The following is a 16140-nucleotide window of genomic DNA, read 5'->3' on the forward strand; positions in this document are numbered from 1 at the left end:
GAGGCCAATATTAATCTCCCACTTTTTTTTTTTTCCAGGGAAAATTTATAAACCCAATAAAAAAAAAAATAAATAAATAGGCTTTCTATGGCCCACTATCTGAGAGAGAGAGATGGCACGCTTAGGACTGGCACACAAGCCCAAAGGCCAATATTAATCTCCCACTGATTGATTTATTGATTTTTTCAGGTAGAATTTAGAACCCAAATAAAGCAAAAAAAAAAAAAGGGCTTTCTATGGCCCACTGAGTGAGTGATGACGCACACAGGAGTCAGGAGTGGCACACAAGCCCTGAGGCCAATATTTTTCTCCCACTGATTGATGTAGTGATTTTTTTCAAGTACATTTTAGAACCCAAATCAAGCAAAAAAATAAATAGGCTTTCTATGGCCCACTATTTGTGAGAGAGATGGCACGCTCAGGACTGGCACACAAGCCCAGAGGCCAATATTTTTCTCCCACTGATTGATGTAGTGATTTTTTCAGGTAGATTTTAGAACCAAAATCAAGCAAAAAAATAAATAGGCTTTCTATGGCCCACTGAGTGAGAGATGACACAGACAGGGATGGCACTCTAGCAGAAATGTCAATCTTAATCTCCCACAAAAAAAAAAAAAAAACAGGGAGTGTCCTTCAATTACTATCTCCCTGCAGTAATCTCAGCCAGGTATGGCAGGCAGCAATAAGGAGTGGACTGATGCACAAATTAAATAAAAAGTGTGGACAAACAAACAAGATAGCTGTGCAGAAAGGAAGGAACAAGAGGATTTGTGCTTTGAAAAAAGCAGTTGGTTTGCACAGCGGCGTACACACAGCAATGCAGCTATCAGGGAGCCTTCTAGGGCAGCCCAATGAGCTACAGCGCTGAGGGGGAAAAAAAAAAAAATGTAGCTTCCACTGTCCCTGCACACCGAAGGTGGTGTTGGGCAGTGGAAATCGCTACAGCACAAGCGGTTTGGTGGTTAATGGACCCTGCCTAACGCTATCCCTGCTTCTGACGAAGCGGCAGCAACCTCTCCCTAAGCTCAGATCAGCAGCAGTAACATGGCGGTCGGCGGGAACGCCCCTTTATAGCCCCTGTGACGCCGCAGACAGCAAGCCAATCACTGCAATGCGCTTCTCTAAGATGGTGGGGACCAGGACCTATGTCATCACGCTGCCCACACTCTGCGTTTACCTTCATTGGCTGAGAAATGGCGCTTTTCGCGTCATTGAAACGCGACTTTGGCGCGAAAGTCGCGTACCGCATGGCCGACCCCGCACAGGGGTCGGATCGGGTTTCATGAAACCCGACTTTGCCAAAAGTCGGCGACTTTTGAAAATGAACGACCTGTTTCGCTCAACCCTAGTAGTGACCACTAAATGCTGAGAAGTCACAGGTTCTAATCAGTCACTGGATGGTATAATTAAGTGTGGAATTTTTTAGGGGCTGTTACACTGAGTTTTTTAATGTGAAGTTGAGACTTAAAGGGGTTTTCCCATCTCAAAGATCCTATCCCAAGCCGTAGTTGTTGTTGTAATAATAATAATATTAGCAAATTGCTACAATTAGAAATGTAGTATAGTTTTTCTGATTTGCTATGCCATTTTCCTCATGTGCAGGCATTACAGGACTGTCACTATATCAGTGGTTGTAACCATGGATACCTAAGGTCCTGCAATGTCTGCACATGAGGCAAGAGACGTAGTGAATCAGAAAAACTATACTGCATTTCTAATTGGAGTTATTTGCTAATATTATTAGTATTAAACCTACTACATATTGGGATAAGATCTTTCAAAATGGGTATACCCCTTTAAAGATTTAATTATTTAATAACTCTAGAAAGCTTCAATATATTCCAGTGAATATCTGTGGGTCAGCCAGCTACGGGTGACAGGTATAATGCATTGCAATGCTTTATACCAGTGATCAGAGTAAAATATGTTAATGTCCCATGGAGGACTAAGTAAAAAAAAAAAAGTAAAAATCAAAAAAAAAATAAAAATATTTTAAAAAAGTACACATCTGGTACCGCATCGTCCAGAATAACCCGACAAATAAAACTGTCACACTAGATAACCCCTTCAGTGAACGCTCTAGAAAAATTAAATGAAAAAAAAAAAGACAAAATATTCTTTTTCATAGTACTGTTGAACAAAAATTGGAATAAAACCCGATAAAAAAAAGTCGAATAGAAAGAATGATATAGTTTAAAACACCATCTTGTCCCACACAAAAAAACAAACTGCCATACAGCTCCGTCACTGGAAAAATATAAAGTTATAGGTCTTAGAATAAAGCAATGCAAAAATAATTATTTTTTTCTATCAGTAGTTTTTATTGTGTAAAAGCAGCAAAACAATAAAAAATTAAATACATGTGGTATTGCTGTAATTGTACTGATCCGAAGAATAAAGCTGCCTTATCAATTTAACCACACACGGAACGGCATAAGAAAAAAATCACCAAAAAACAATGAATTGCTGTTTTTTATCCATCCTTCCTCCCAAAAGTCAGAATAGAACGAGATCAAAAAATGTCATGTGCCTCAAAATGACACCAATTAAACGTCAACTCATCCCACAAAACAAAAGCCCTCACATGACTCTGTCAGCAGAAATATAGAAAAATTATAGCTATCAAAATATGGGGATTCACAATAAAAAGAGTCTTTTAGTGTGTGACAGCAGCCAATCACAAAAACCCGATATAAATCTGGTATCTCTGTAATCGCACCGACCTGAAGAATAAAGTCTTTCTAATCCCTTATATCGCACGGGAAACAGCATAAAAAATAAATTAAACCAATTCTTCACCTGCTGTTGATTTGTTTATTCTGCCTCCCAAAGATCGCAGTAAGGCTCACAATTACCCTGCACTTTACTCTGAGCACTTACATCAGTTTCTCCATGTAAATCTCTGAAATATGTTATGTAAGCAGAACCCCGGATGGAAATTCCATATGAGGCATATGTAGGAACTGTGGATGCCATAGGACCTGTGATCTGGCGGTGTCCGTCTTTTTAGGATTGCATAAAAGTGCCTTCAGCCACAGATTTGTACACCTTTGAAAAAAAAAGACAATGCTGGTCACAGGCCAGATGGAGTCGAGGGTATCTCTGCTGCCTCATTATAGTGAATGGATCCCTTGGCGGTTTCATCTGAATCACGTCGCTCAAAGCTTTAGATTGAAACCCAGATGTAAGTGCTAAGCGTAGAGCGCAGGGTAAATGTGATCCCAAGCATAATGTAAAATGTTCCCAATAATATCTTCAGCTCAATCCACTAAAAAAGCAAGTCCCCACTCAGGTCCATCAACTTTTAACAGAAATATAGGGGTTTTTCACGTTGCTGGTAGCACAAAGGTACTAGAAAGGCACTTTAGTTCCTCGGACCCCCCCCCCCCCCCCCCCCAAAGAAATCCAGCAAATTTTGCACTCCCAAATTTTAAAGTGAACCTGTCAGCAGGATTGCACACAGTAACCTACAGACAGTGTCAGGTCGGCACCAGTATACTGATTAAAATAATACCTTGGTTGATGAAATCCATCTTGTTGTTTAATCTTTATTTTCAGTTTTGATCTAATTATATGCTCGTGCTCCGGGGCAGCCTGAGGGAGGAGGCTTCACGTGGAGCTCTGCTTAGCTATTCATACTGATGGCTTGTGACAGGTCACTGATCCCTCAGTGACCTGCCACCTAGTTTACATAATGAATATTATATATATATATATATATATCTCTTGGGGGAAAAAATCCCCTTCTCCAGGCAGGTGACAGCAGTGTCATGACCAGACCGGAAAAAGGGGAAGACAGGACTCAAAAACCGGTCTGGATCATGACAATTACCACATAAAATGACACTGGTCAGAATTGAAAAAATTGTTCTGGTCAGGAGTGTGAAAACAGGCAGGGAGGTGAACGGGTTAAAGGTATTCAAAAACACAGGAAGTTTGTGATGCAATTTCTCCTGAGTGCACTGATACCCCAAATTTAATAAAAAACTAATGCTTGGGCACATGGCAGAGTTCGGAATGGAAGGAGCACTTATTGAATTTTGGAGCACTATTTTTGCTGGAATTGATTATGGATGCCATGATGCCTTTGAAAAGCCCTCAAGGTGCTAAAACAGCAGACATTTCTCACAAGTAGCCCCATTTTGGACACACCAACCCTCAAGGAATTTATGTATGGGTATTGTGAGCATCTAGAACCCACAGGTGCTTCACAAAACTTTAACATTGAGATGTGTAAATTAAAACTTACATTTTTTAACCCTGCATTGCATGCAATTAAGGATTATGTTCTGACGTCGGCCAGTGCTAGCGTTGGTACATAGTTTTGGGGCAGATTTAGCGTGCAATTCACTCCTGTCCCATAGCAGCTGCAGACCCAGTGTCTCCTGTGATGTAAATTCTCCAGCCCCCTATATGCTGCAGCCATATTCTATCCTATGTCATATTGTATTGGATCACCCCCAGAGTAGGGCAATGGGGTACTCGGCACCGGGTCCTGCGGCTCGGGGGATGTCACGGTGGCTGACCCGGTCCGTGGCCCTCAGGGATGTCCAGTAAAAGAGTTTATATATGGGCGAGGTGCAGTAAAGAACGAGGAGACAGGTTTGCAGTCTTTTACCTTGTTTACTGAAGACTTCAGATGGTATCCTCAGCCCGGAGCGCCAGATGACAGGGCAGGCAGAGTCCGGTCGGTCTGAAGGCAATTCCAGAGTTCCCTTATCCAGGTGGAAATCAGTAGCCTTCCTACTAGCGCCTGGGTGTTGTAGTACCTCCCTGCTGAGCTTCTCGGTAAGGTCCTCACAACTCTTGTAGATGTTCTGGATGTTGTTTCTTCCTCTCTGTCCACCAGGTGGTGTGGATAGGACAAACCCGTATGACTGATGGCCTGAGGCTTGTTTATAGGGACACTAGAGACGCCCCGACCCCCACAAGTTGCCACCGTGTCTTCTTAGGTGTTTAGGTCGGACAGCTAACTTGGAATTGACTGCCCTGCCAGTCTCTGGAGCAAGGCTTAAAGACAGTTGCTCCCTCGGTGTCCCTGGCTACCGGCTCCTGCGCTTCAGAAAGGAGCAGCTTGTTCCTGGCTGATCTCCCTCTGGTATTTCTCTCTCCTGTGCCCTGCTTTCCTGCACACTCTCTGCAGTATGTTCACCTTTTCTTGTGTCCTTTCCCAGGATTTACAGCACGTCATGCCAGTGGATCGCCCCCAGACACAGGGCCGCGGGTTCTCGGTACCGGGCCTCTCTGGTTCGGTTCTGAGGCTGTCACGGTGGCTAGACCCGGTCCGCGACCCTGCTAAGGGGCGTCCAATAAAGGTGGTATAGTCTGTCAGGGGTTCGTGACGCCACCTGTGGTGTTCGGTCAGGGTGACCGACGCTGCTGCGGGGTCCGCTGGGGTGATGGAATTGCAGCTGGATGGTATACCTTCCCACAGGTGAAGTATGTCCCCAGGGCTTCCCAGTAAGGTGGATAGTGATGGTGTGAGGTGCAGGCAATAACGAGGACACAAGGTTGCAGTCTCTTTACCTCTTTACTGAAGACTTCAAGATCCTCAATCCAGAGCACGTTTAACAGGGCTATCAGAGACAGGCCGGTCTGATGGGCACTTCCAGAGTTTCCCTCGCAGTCCTACCCTGCTGAGCATTCGGAATAGTCCTCACAACTGCTGTTCTCATTTTGTTCGTTCTCTACAGCTCTCTCTCTCTCTCGTTAGTTCCAGATGTTGCTAGTTTCTCGTCCCCCGGTATGTTTTGGCTAGGACGCACCCGTATGACGGGAAGGCTTGGAGGTCTTCCGGGACCCTAGAGACGCCCCTCTCCCAATGTTGCCCCCTATGTCTTCTTAGGAAATTTAAGGTAGACAGCCAACCTATAATTAACTGTCCTGCGGAGTTTGAAGTAAGGCCTGAAGTCAGTTACTCCCGCGGTGTTCCAGCCACCGGCTACGCGCCTCAGTAGGATGTTGCCTCGGTCTCACGGCACGACTCCTACTGGTACTCCTTTTTGCTAGATCTCGTTTACACTGTTCCACAATATCCTTCCTTTCTTGTCTCTTTCTTAGGATACCGCCGCAAGGAGGTGCAGGCGCGATTCCGTAAAGTTCTGTTCGCTAGGCACCTGCCAGGTTCCCACGCCTGACAGGGTCCCCCTTGTGTCTTCTCCCTGCAACACCCCCTGCCACGGGATGTTGCCTGAATCCAACCCAGTCAGCTTCTGACTAACTTCCCAATAAATAAAGCCTTTTTCTCCCCCTAGTGGCCGGAGTGTGAAGTGTAATGTGTGCTGGTGATACCTGGACAGGAGAATTCCTTCAGTGCCATCAGACGTACCATCACTCCCCTTAGTGGCAGAGTGTCATACTGCAACGACCAGATCTCTGGGGCGCTGCACCAGCAGAGCTCCTCTCCTTCTGTCTGCCTGACAGGAACTGCACTCTTTTCCCTCCAGATCAGGATGTAAGTAGGGAAGCTCACCCTAAACAGGCTTAGAGCTCCCCCTTCTGGTCTGGAGTGTGAACATGTTGCATGTGTGTGATACCTGAATGTGGTTGTCTTTCATTGCCTTCAGACATGACATCACTTCTCCCCTGAAAGGATAATAACATCACTGCGACGACCAGGACACTGGGGCGCCGCAGTATCCTATGTGATGGATATACTCCAGCCACATTGACGCCTATGTAATGAGTATGGTGCAGACCCAGTGTCTCCTATGGGATTTATATGCTTCAGCCCCAGTGACTCCTATATGATGTATATGCACCAGCCACAGTGACTCCTGTTGGATTTATATGCTGCTACCCCAGGGTTTCCTATGTGATGTATATTTACCAAGTGTGAGACAGTGTATCCCCTAGAATGTGTTTAGAAGCAAATTGAACCCGCTGGAGTGCATTGTATTCACAGCCACAGCTGTGGTTGCAATGCAAAATAAAATAGTGTGTATTTGGTCAAAGTATTTGATCTTTGTCAGATTTAAGAAAACCTGAAATGGGCTTTTATTTTTGGAGCGATCTGCAGGATTTTAGTGGGGCAGGTCTCTCTCAACTCCGAATTTTGCAAGTGGCCAATGTCCACGATTCACTTTTCAACTTTCTGTTGAGTTTTAGGTGGGGCAACTTATGTTTTTCTAGCTACAGAGTAGGAAGCTCTTTGCAGGGCAGGTCTGTGTGAGTTTCAACACAGGCCAGAGCCAGAAAGCAAAGCCCCTGACACACACACAAGGGATACAGTCGCCCATGGTAACAGAGTGTTGGGGACAATCCAGCTACGATCCGGAGGAAACAGTTGTATTTTTTTGTTGACACAATAAAGACTTTTAAGTTGGACTAACCTGGATCATTGCCTCTTTACTCCACTGCATTACATAAGCCTTGTGACTCCTATGTGATATATGTACAGCAGTCTTGGTGTCTCCGATATGATATATGTAGAACAGTCTTGGTGTCCCATATGACATGTCTCATATCACAAAGATTTTACTGTGCTGCAGACCAACACAAACCTGGAAAAGCAGTTGGGAGTAGCAACATCATTAATACTCGCCTATCATCACAAACCTCACAAATTGAAGCTGGTCCAACCATCACATTAGTGTCAGTTAAATAAATGTTTGACCAAATATAAAGATACATTTCAAGTATATCACTGAATGATGGTATAAATATCCAAATGACCTTGGACAGAAAAATAGGTTCTCCACCCCTGATATATCTGATAATGATTGGTGACAGAGAAAGTGAAACAAGAACCTATGGAGAAGACAATTCCTACAGAGAACTGACAAATTTAAACAGCACAACCTGGTGGCCTAACATCGTAATCTAATAGCCCCTGCTTTGTGCTCTACTTTCTTAGTCTATTGATAATTGATTTCTATTACAATTTGTATGAAAATGTATAGAATATATAATATTGATATGATTTCACTGAATTGTTATTAAAAAATAAAAACATCACTTTTATTCTTGACAGGTGTCAGGAGCTTAGAGGGACATCCAATATTTTCAGGTTGTGAAACGGATGATCATGGTATTACACCAGATACATATGAAGAACATGCCATTATCTCAGATATGCCTCAAGCCCTTCTCAGAAAAAAACTTTCGTCTGATCATTTTCAACAGGTCCTTTCTTCTGTTTCGTCAATAACCAATATACAAAACAAAAGTTATAGAAGGACTAATGAACATGAACTTGCTCTTAAAAAAGGGAAATCATATTTATGCTCAGAATGTGGGAAATGTTTTGTAAAGAAATCACATCTTGTTACACATCAGAGAATTCACACAGTGGAGAAGCCGTTTTCATGTTCAGAATGTGATAAATGTTATAAACAGAAACCACAGCTTATTGTACATCAGAGAACTCACACAGGGGAGAAGCCATTTTTATGTTCAGAATGTGGGAAATTCTTTAATGAGAAGCCTCATCTCGTTAAACATCAGAGAATTCATACAGGGGAAAAGCCATATTCATGTTCAGAATGTGGGAAATGTTTTAATGAGAAATCATTTCTCATTACACATCAGAGAATTCACACAGGAGAGAAGCCATTTTTATGTTCAGAATGTGGAAAATGTTTTAGAAAGAAATCACATTTTGTTGCACACCAGATAACTCACACAGGGGAGAAGCCATATTCATGTTCAGAATGTGGGAAATGTTTTACAATGAAAGGAAATCTTTCTAGACATCAAAGGACACACAAAGGGAAGTAGCAATTTTCTTTTTTTATCATTTTCAGTAGGAAAAAAATGCAAGTTATAGTAAAGTCCCACACTCTTAAAAATGACTTATATTGGAACCCCGAGAGACCCCATAATAAGAGACCACTCTGCTTCTATTTTCATTAGTTGTACAACAGATCAGTTTTGAACATAAATCCTGTTTGCTTATTCCAAAAATGGAACAGAAAGAAAAAAAAAACCTCCCAAACAAAAGTGTGAACACAAGCTGAGGCTGTCGGTCAAGAAGTGGAGACATATGGGTTTTTTTTTATTTGTAGAGTAAACTTTCCTATTCAGGTTCTGTGAAAACACTGATAACACTCGTATATCATCAGTGATATGAGAGGCTTTGACAAAAAAACTGGACTAAACGTAGATCCAACATATCGAAATAAAAATTTGTATTTTAACCCCTTCCCGACCTTTGACGCCACGTAGGCATCATGAAAGTCGGTGCCAATCCGACCTGTGACGCCTATGTGGCGTCATGGAGGGATCGCGTCCCTGCAGATTGGGTGAAAGGGTTAACTCCAATTTCACCAGATCTGCAGGGACAGGGGGAGTGGTACTTCATCCACTGAGAAGAAAAAGGTATACCCGCACTGCTGCCTACGCAATCACCTATCTGCGTGCTGTAGAATGCTGTACCAGTACCTTTACTTCCTACTCAACTGCATGGGCACTAGGGGTGCATAACCAAAAGAGTGTATAACATCCAAAAAAGAAGAAAAAAAAGTAGTTAGCACTCACCAAGCCCGTTGCTGTAAAAGTCTTTATTAGGACATGGACAGGGTGAACATGATGGTCCAGGGATGACAGCTGTTTCGCGCTACATGCGCTTCCACAGATCCCGATCAGGATCTGTGGAAGCGCATGTAGCGTGAAACAGCTGTCATCCCTGGACCATCATGTTCTCCCTGTCCATGTCCTAATAAAGACTTTTACAGCAACGGGCTTGGTGAGTGCTAACTACTTTTTTTTTCTTCTTTTTTGGAGTGGTACTTCAGCCCTCCCGTGGCTACGACCGCTCTGATTGGCTGTTGAAAGTGAAACTGCCAATCAGAGCGATTTGTAATATATCACCTATGAAAACTGGTGAAATATTACAATCCAGCCATGGCCGATGCTGCAATATCATCGGCAATGGCTGGAGACCGCGATGTGACCCACCCCCCCCCCCCCCCCCCCTCCGACTGACAGCGGCGATCTGCCGCCGCTGTCAGTCTTTCCTCCTCTCCGGTGCTCCAAGCTCTGCCATGCACCCAAATAGTGGTTTACCCCCACATATGGGGTATGAGCGTACTCAGGACAAACTGGACAACAACTTTTGGGGTTCAATTTCTCCTGTTATCCTTGTGAAAATAAAAAATTGTAGGCTAAAAAATAATTTTTGAGGATAAAAATATTATTTTTTATTTTCATAGCTCTGCGTTATAAACTTCTGTGAAGCACTTGGGGGTTCAAAGTGCTCATCACACATCTAGATGAGTTCCTTGGGGGGTCTAGTTTCCAAAATGGTGTCACGTGTGGGGGAGTTCAAATGTTTAAGCACACAGGGGCTCTCCAAACACGACATAGTGACCGCTAACGATTGGCGCTAATTTTTCATTCAAAAAGTCAAATGGCGCTCCTTCCCTTCCGAGCCTTGCCGTGTGCCCAAACAGTGGTTTATCCCCACATGTGAGGTATCAGTGTACTCAGGAGAAATTGTCCAACTCATTTTATGATCCATTATATCCTGTAGCCCATGAGAAAATGAAAAAATTGAGGCTAAAGGAATTGTTTTGTGAAAAAAAAGTACTTTTTCATTTTTACGGATCAATTTGTGAAGCATCTGGGGGTTCAAAGTGCTCACTATGCATCTAGATAAGTTCCTTGGGGGGTCTAGTTTCCAAAATGGGGTCACTTGTGGGGGAGCTCCAATCTTTAGGCACACAGGGGCTCTCCAAACGCGACATGGTGTCCACTAAAGATTGGAGCCAATTTTTCATTCAAAAAGTAAAATGGCGCTCCTTCCCTTCCGAGCCCTGTTGTGCGCCCAAACAGTGATTCACCCCCACATATGGGGTATCGGCGTACTCAGGACAAATTGTACAACAACTTTCGGGGTCCAGTTTATCCTTTTACCCTTGGGAAAATAAAAAATTGTTGCTAAAAGTTCATTTTTGTGACTAAAAAGTTAAATGTTCATTTTTTCCTTCCATGTTGCTTCTACTGCTGTGAAGCACCTGAAGGGTTAATAAACTTCTTGAATGTGGTTTTGAGCACCTTTAGGGGTGCAGTTTTTAGAATGGTGTCACTTTTGGGTATTTTCAGCCCTATAGACCCCCTCAAAGTGACTTCAAATGTGAGGTGGTCCCTAAAAAAATGGTTTTGTAAATTTTGCTGTAAAAATGAGAAATCGCTGGTCAAATTTTAACCCTTATAACTTCCTAGCAAAAAAAAAATTTTGTTTCCAAAATTATGCTGATGTAAAGTAAACCTGTGGGAAATGTTATTTATTAACTATTTTGTGTCACATAACTCTCTGGTTTAACAGAATAAAAATTCAAAATTTGAAAATTGCAAAATTTTCGCCAAATTTCCATTTTTTTCGCAAATAAACGCAAAAATTATCGACCTAAATTTGTCACTAACACGAAGCTTAATATGTCACGAAAAAAGAAGTCATAGCAACAGGAGTGAAACATCAGTGGGAGACCAGCTAGAAGCAGGCTGCCTCCATCTGAAGCACAGATCCGGTGGCCAGAATACCAAGGGAGTAAAGAGCTCTATGCCGTTACTTCAGAGACTGGCAGGGCAGTTGATTCCAAGTTGGCTGTCCGACCTTTATACCTAAGAAGACACAGTGGCAACTTGTGGGGGTCGGGGCGTCTCTAGGGTCCCTACAAACAAGCCTCAGGCCATCAGTCATATGGGTTTTGTCCTATCCGTACCATCTGGGGGACAGAGAGAGAGAAGTAACAACAGTGAGGACCTTATGGTAGCTTATGCAAGTAGTGACCTACTATGTTACTGTGCGCAAGGGGAAGGCTATTGAATTCCTCCTGGACAAGGGGACTCTGGATTTGCCTTCAGACCGGCAGGACTCTGCCTACCCTGTGGTCCCTAGTGTGGACTGTGGATGCTGAACCATCAGTAAAGGGTAAAGAGACTGCAACCCTGTGTCCTCGTTATTCACTGCGCCTTGCACCATCCACCACCTACACTCTGGGAAGCCCTGGGGACATACTTCACCTGTGGGAAGGTATACCATCTAGCTGCCATAACATCACCCCAGCGGACCCCTAAGCAGCATCGGTCACCCTGACCGAATACCACAGGTGGCGTTACGAGCATTGTCCCTTTAAAGACCTTTCCCCCACAACATTAACGGACCTCCCGAGGGCCACGGACCTCCCGAGGGCCACGGACAAACCATCGAGCAAAGCTATGACTGGCAATCACCCAGAAGGGGTGACATCTGGAGGAAACCCAGTAAGTCTGGCCTTAATCAAAATACTGACATCCTGGCATGCCTCTGACTGGGTGGCTGGGCTCTCGCTCACAATACTGACTGCCTAGCACCATGCCCCTGATTCTGTGGAGTGGCTGAGCTATCACTGTGTCCCTAAGACAGTGTGAGTGATGGAATCATGACACTGGCAGTGCCATTTTGCCTGTCACCGGGTCTCTATTTCCTACTAGCAGACACACTACTGAAGAATTACGTCCTGACATTGGCCAGTGCCAGCTTCTGGACGTACATTGTGGTTGGAGTTAGCGCACAATGCGCTGCCACCCCGCTACTTAAGACAGCAGCAGCCCCTTTGCACCTCCCGTGATGTACTGTATATGCACCAGCCCCAATGCCTCTTAGTATATACCCCAGCCTCAGTGTCTCCTATGTGATGCATACGCTGCATCTCCAGTGCATATTATGTGATGTACATGCTCTAGCCCCAGTGTCTCCTATTGTATATACAAACCCAGCGTCTCCTATGTCATGTATATATGCTCCAGCCGCATTGTGTCCTATGTTATGTATATTCTTCAGCCATATTAAATACTACATGATGTAAATGCTCCAGCCTCAGTCACTCTTCTGTGATGGATATGCTGCAGCCCCAGTGCCCGGTTGTTTTTATTTCTGTCTTTTTAAGTATTTCTGGTTCCTTTTCTGGAATATTTCGTGGGCTGGTATTATGAGGTTGGGAAGGTCCATGGTTATTGTGTCCTTCCCAGCCTAAAAATACCATGAGATGCGCCACTTCTGGCACTTTGCTCGGCTCTTCCCGACTGCCCTGGTGCGGTAGCAAGCAGAATAATGGTAGTTGGGGTTGATGACAGCTGTGATTTGTCAAAAATCACAGCTGCCATCAAGCTCTGGGGTTAGTAATGGAGAGGCGTCTTTCAGACACCCAATTTAATAACCCTGCAATTAAAAAAAAACATGCACACAGAAAAAACCCCTTTATTTGAATAAAGACTCCCCCACACTATCCCTCGTTCACCAATTTATTAAAAAAAAAAATGCATGTCCGCAGCAAATCAACAGATTCTCCCTGACCCCACACAGAAACTTCCCCTCATCCAGCACCATGACAACCAGCACAGCAGAGTCCTGCGTCCAGAGGCCCCTGATCATGTGACCTCTGACTCCTCCCCTCCTGTGACCTCATCCCAGGTCCTGTGCGCACAGAACAACCATTTATGTGGTGTGCGGCTCTGCAGGTGGAGGTAGGTGCTGGAGGTTCTCCATTACTGGACATTAACCCCCTCAGTGCTGAGCCTGTGATAAATCTCTGTATGTGACTATAATGAGACTGTGTGTTATATCGGGGGCAGGACGGGGCCATGACTGGATGTAGTGATCATGTGACATCGGTAACAGCTCCGGAGGTTTCTTACATGGGATCTTTATGATGTTACATCGTCATCTTCTCCCCATTCAGGTCCCTACAATATCGGATCCTCTCAGTGGAGATCTTCTATATAAGAGAATTCTCCTGAGTGACCCTACAAGGATGGATAGGGACAGGGACAAGATGGCGGAGAGGATATTACACCTCACCCTAGAGATCCTCTTCCGGCTTACTGGAGAGGTGAGAGATTCTGATGACGTCACATTACATCATTCTTATCTATGGGAATAACAGATGGACAGAACTGGAGAGGTGAGGACTCTGGAAATGTCTGTAGTGAGGTTTATTAATGTGTCTCTCCATAACCAGGATTACACAGTAGTGAAGAAGACCTCTAGTGAGCGCTGTCAGGCCCCTGTGTCTGATGGATGGGGAAGACCCCTGAGCCCAATCACGGGGCCTCTACCTCACCCCCTGATACATGAGGACATCAATGACCAGAAGATCCTAGAACTCACCTACAAGATGATTGAGCTGCTGACTGGAGAGGTGACGCTGCTGGGAATGCTGGGACATTATACAGTAACGCTATGGAGGGATCGGGGGATGACGGTATCATTGTATGTGTCAGGTTCCTATAAGGTGTCAGGATGTCACCGTCTATTTCTCCATGGAGGAGTGGGAGTATTTAGAAGGACACAAAGATCTGTACAAGGACGTCATGATGGAGGTTCCCCAGCCCCTCACATCACCAGGTAATAGACAGGACTAAATACACACGGCCTATAATTATCTGTATGTAAAGAATGAATTCAGTTTTTATATGTGTTTCCTCCAGTTCTATCCAGTGAGAGGACAACACCAGAGAGATGTCCCCGTCCTCTTCTTCCACAGGACTGTAAACAAGGAGATCCCAATGTTCCTCAGGATCATCAAGTAGATGGAGAGAAGGTATCATGAAATGTTTTCTATGATGTGTATAAGGTTGTGAAGGTCTTGTGTTCAGTCTCTTAGCTGAGACCCCAGAGAACATGATTCGGGTCGGTTTTAACTGACCCCAGTGTTGCGATCGCTGTTATTAAAGGTATAATGGCAACCACAAAAAAAGTCTGATTTTCCATTTAATTTCTCTCTTCTCTGATGTGATCGCACATCAGAGGAGAGAGAAATAGGGTCTCCCGATTCCCCCCCGTTACCTCTGATGTCCCTGCAACCCCCCCGTGAAGTCCCCAGGACCGCTGGCATCTTCTTCTGCAGTGCGCCCGCCGAGATCTGCTGGCCAGCACCTGGCAACAATAACAAATCTTTCCTATTGGTTCATTTTGATCACTGTGATGGGGTCTATCACAGTGATCAGAATAAAAAAAATAGTAAATCAAACCCCACTTTATCACACCCTTAGGTAAAAATAATAAAATAATTTTTTTTAATTTATTTCCATTTTCCATTAGGGTTAGAGTTGGGCTAAAGTGAGTTGGGCTAAAGTTAGGGTTAGGGTGGGGCTAGGGTTAGGGTTGGGCTAAAGTTAGGGTTGGGCTAGGGTTGTGGTTATGGTTGAGATTACAGTTAGCAGGGTTGGGATTAGGGGTGTGTTAGGGTTATGCTTCGGGTTAGCGGTTTGTGGTTGTGGTTAGGGTTAGGGTTTGGGTTTAGGATTAGGGGTGTGTTGGGGTTAGGTTTGGAGTTAGAATTGGTGGGGTTCCACTGTTTAGGTACATCAGGGGGTCTCTAAACGCGACATGTGCATTGTGAGCATTCCAACGGGTATAGGTAGATGTTTCTCCTGGTTTATTTTCGTTAAAGAAATGTCTAATATTGCTGCATATTACTTTTTTGTATTCTAGAATTTACATTAAATATGTAACATTACATCTCCAAATTGTATGCATGTTAGCTTGGTAGTTTGAATACTAAATTTAACAAGGGAGTGGTCAGACCATGTTTTTTGGTCGATTTCTATTTTTTTTTGAATTTTTGGAGGGAATGTACAATGTCTGTCCAAGTAATCGGTCTATTCTTTAGAACAGTGTTCCCCAACTCCGGTCCTCAAGAGCCACCAACAGGTCATGTATTCAGGATTTCCTTAGTATTGCCCAGGTGATAATTTCATCACCTGTGCAATACTAAGGAAATCCTGAATACATGACCTGTTGGTGGCTCTTGAGGACTGGAGTTGGGGAACATTGCTTTAGAAGAAGAATTTGGGGCTCTGAAGAGATCATACATTCCCTCTTTAAATAGGCAGTCACTTAGTGTTTGAGATTGGTGTCTTGTTAAAGAGGTGGAGTCTAAGGATGCTTCCTGAACTATATTGAAGTCTCCAAATAATATTAGTTTACCTTTGCGAACTTCTGATACTTTGGATATTATTTTATCCAATAGGGGGATTTGACCCTTGTTGAGGAGATAGATATTTACAAGGGTATACATAGATTTGTATATGTTACAGACAAGAATATGCATCTGCTATTTTGGTCGCATGTTTCTGACAGAAGTTGGAATGTGTCTGTGTCTCTTATTAGCGTTATTTTTTCTGCCTTCTTTCTAATGTTAGAAGATTTAAAAATGT

General features: G+C 43.8%; 1 protein-coding gene across 1 annotated transcript in view; it reads left to right on the forward strand.

Annotated features, from left to right (window-relative positions):
* LOC138666657 (zinc finger protein 850-like) overlaps window positions 1-16140 on the forward strand; it is a 137545-nt gene that overhangs the window by 106481 nt on the left and 14924 nt on the right. The window contains exon 19 of the mRNA XM_069754847.1: window positions 7973-8692. Within this exon, the coding sequence (XP_069610948.1) occupies window positions 7973-8692 (720 nt within the window). The remainder of the gene's footprint in view (window positions 1-7972; window positions 8693-16140) is intronic.

Source organism: Ranitomeya imitator, chromosome 2 (assembly GCF_032444005.1).
Source record: "Ranitomeya imitator isolate aRanImi1 chromosome 2, aRanImi1.pri, whole genome shotgun sequence".
Classification (NCBI taxonomy): domain Eukaryota; kingdom Metazoa; phylum Chordata; class Amphibia; order Anura; family Dendrobatidae; genus Ranitomeya; species Ranitomeya imitator.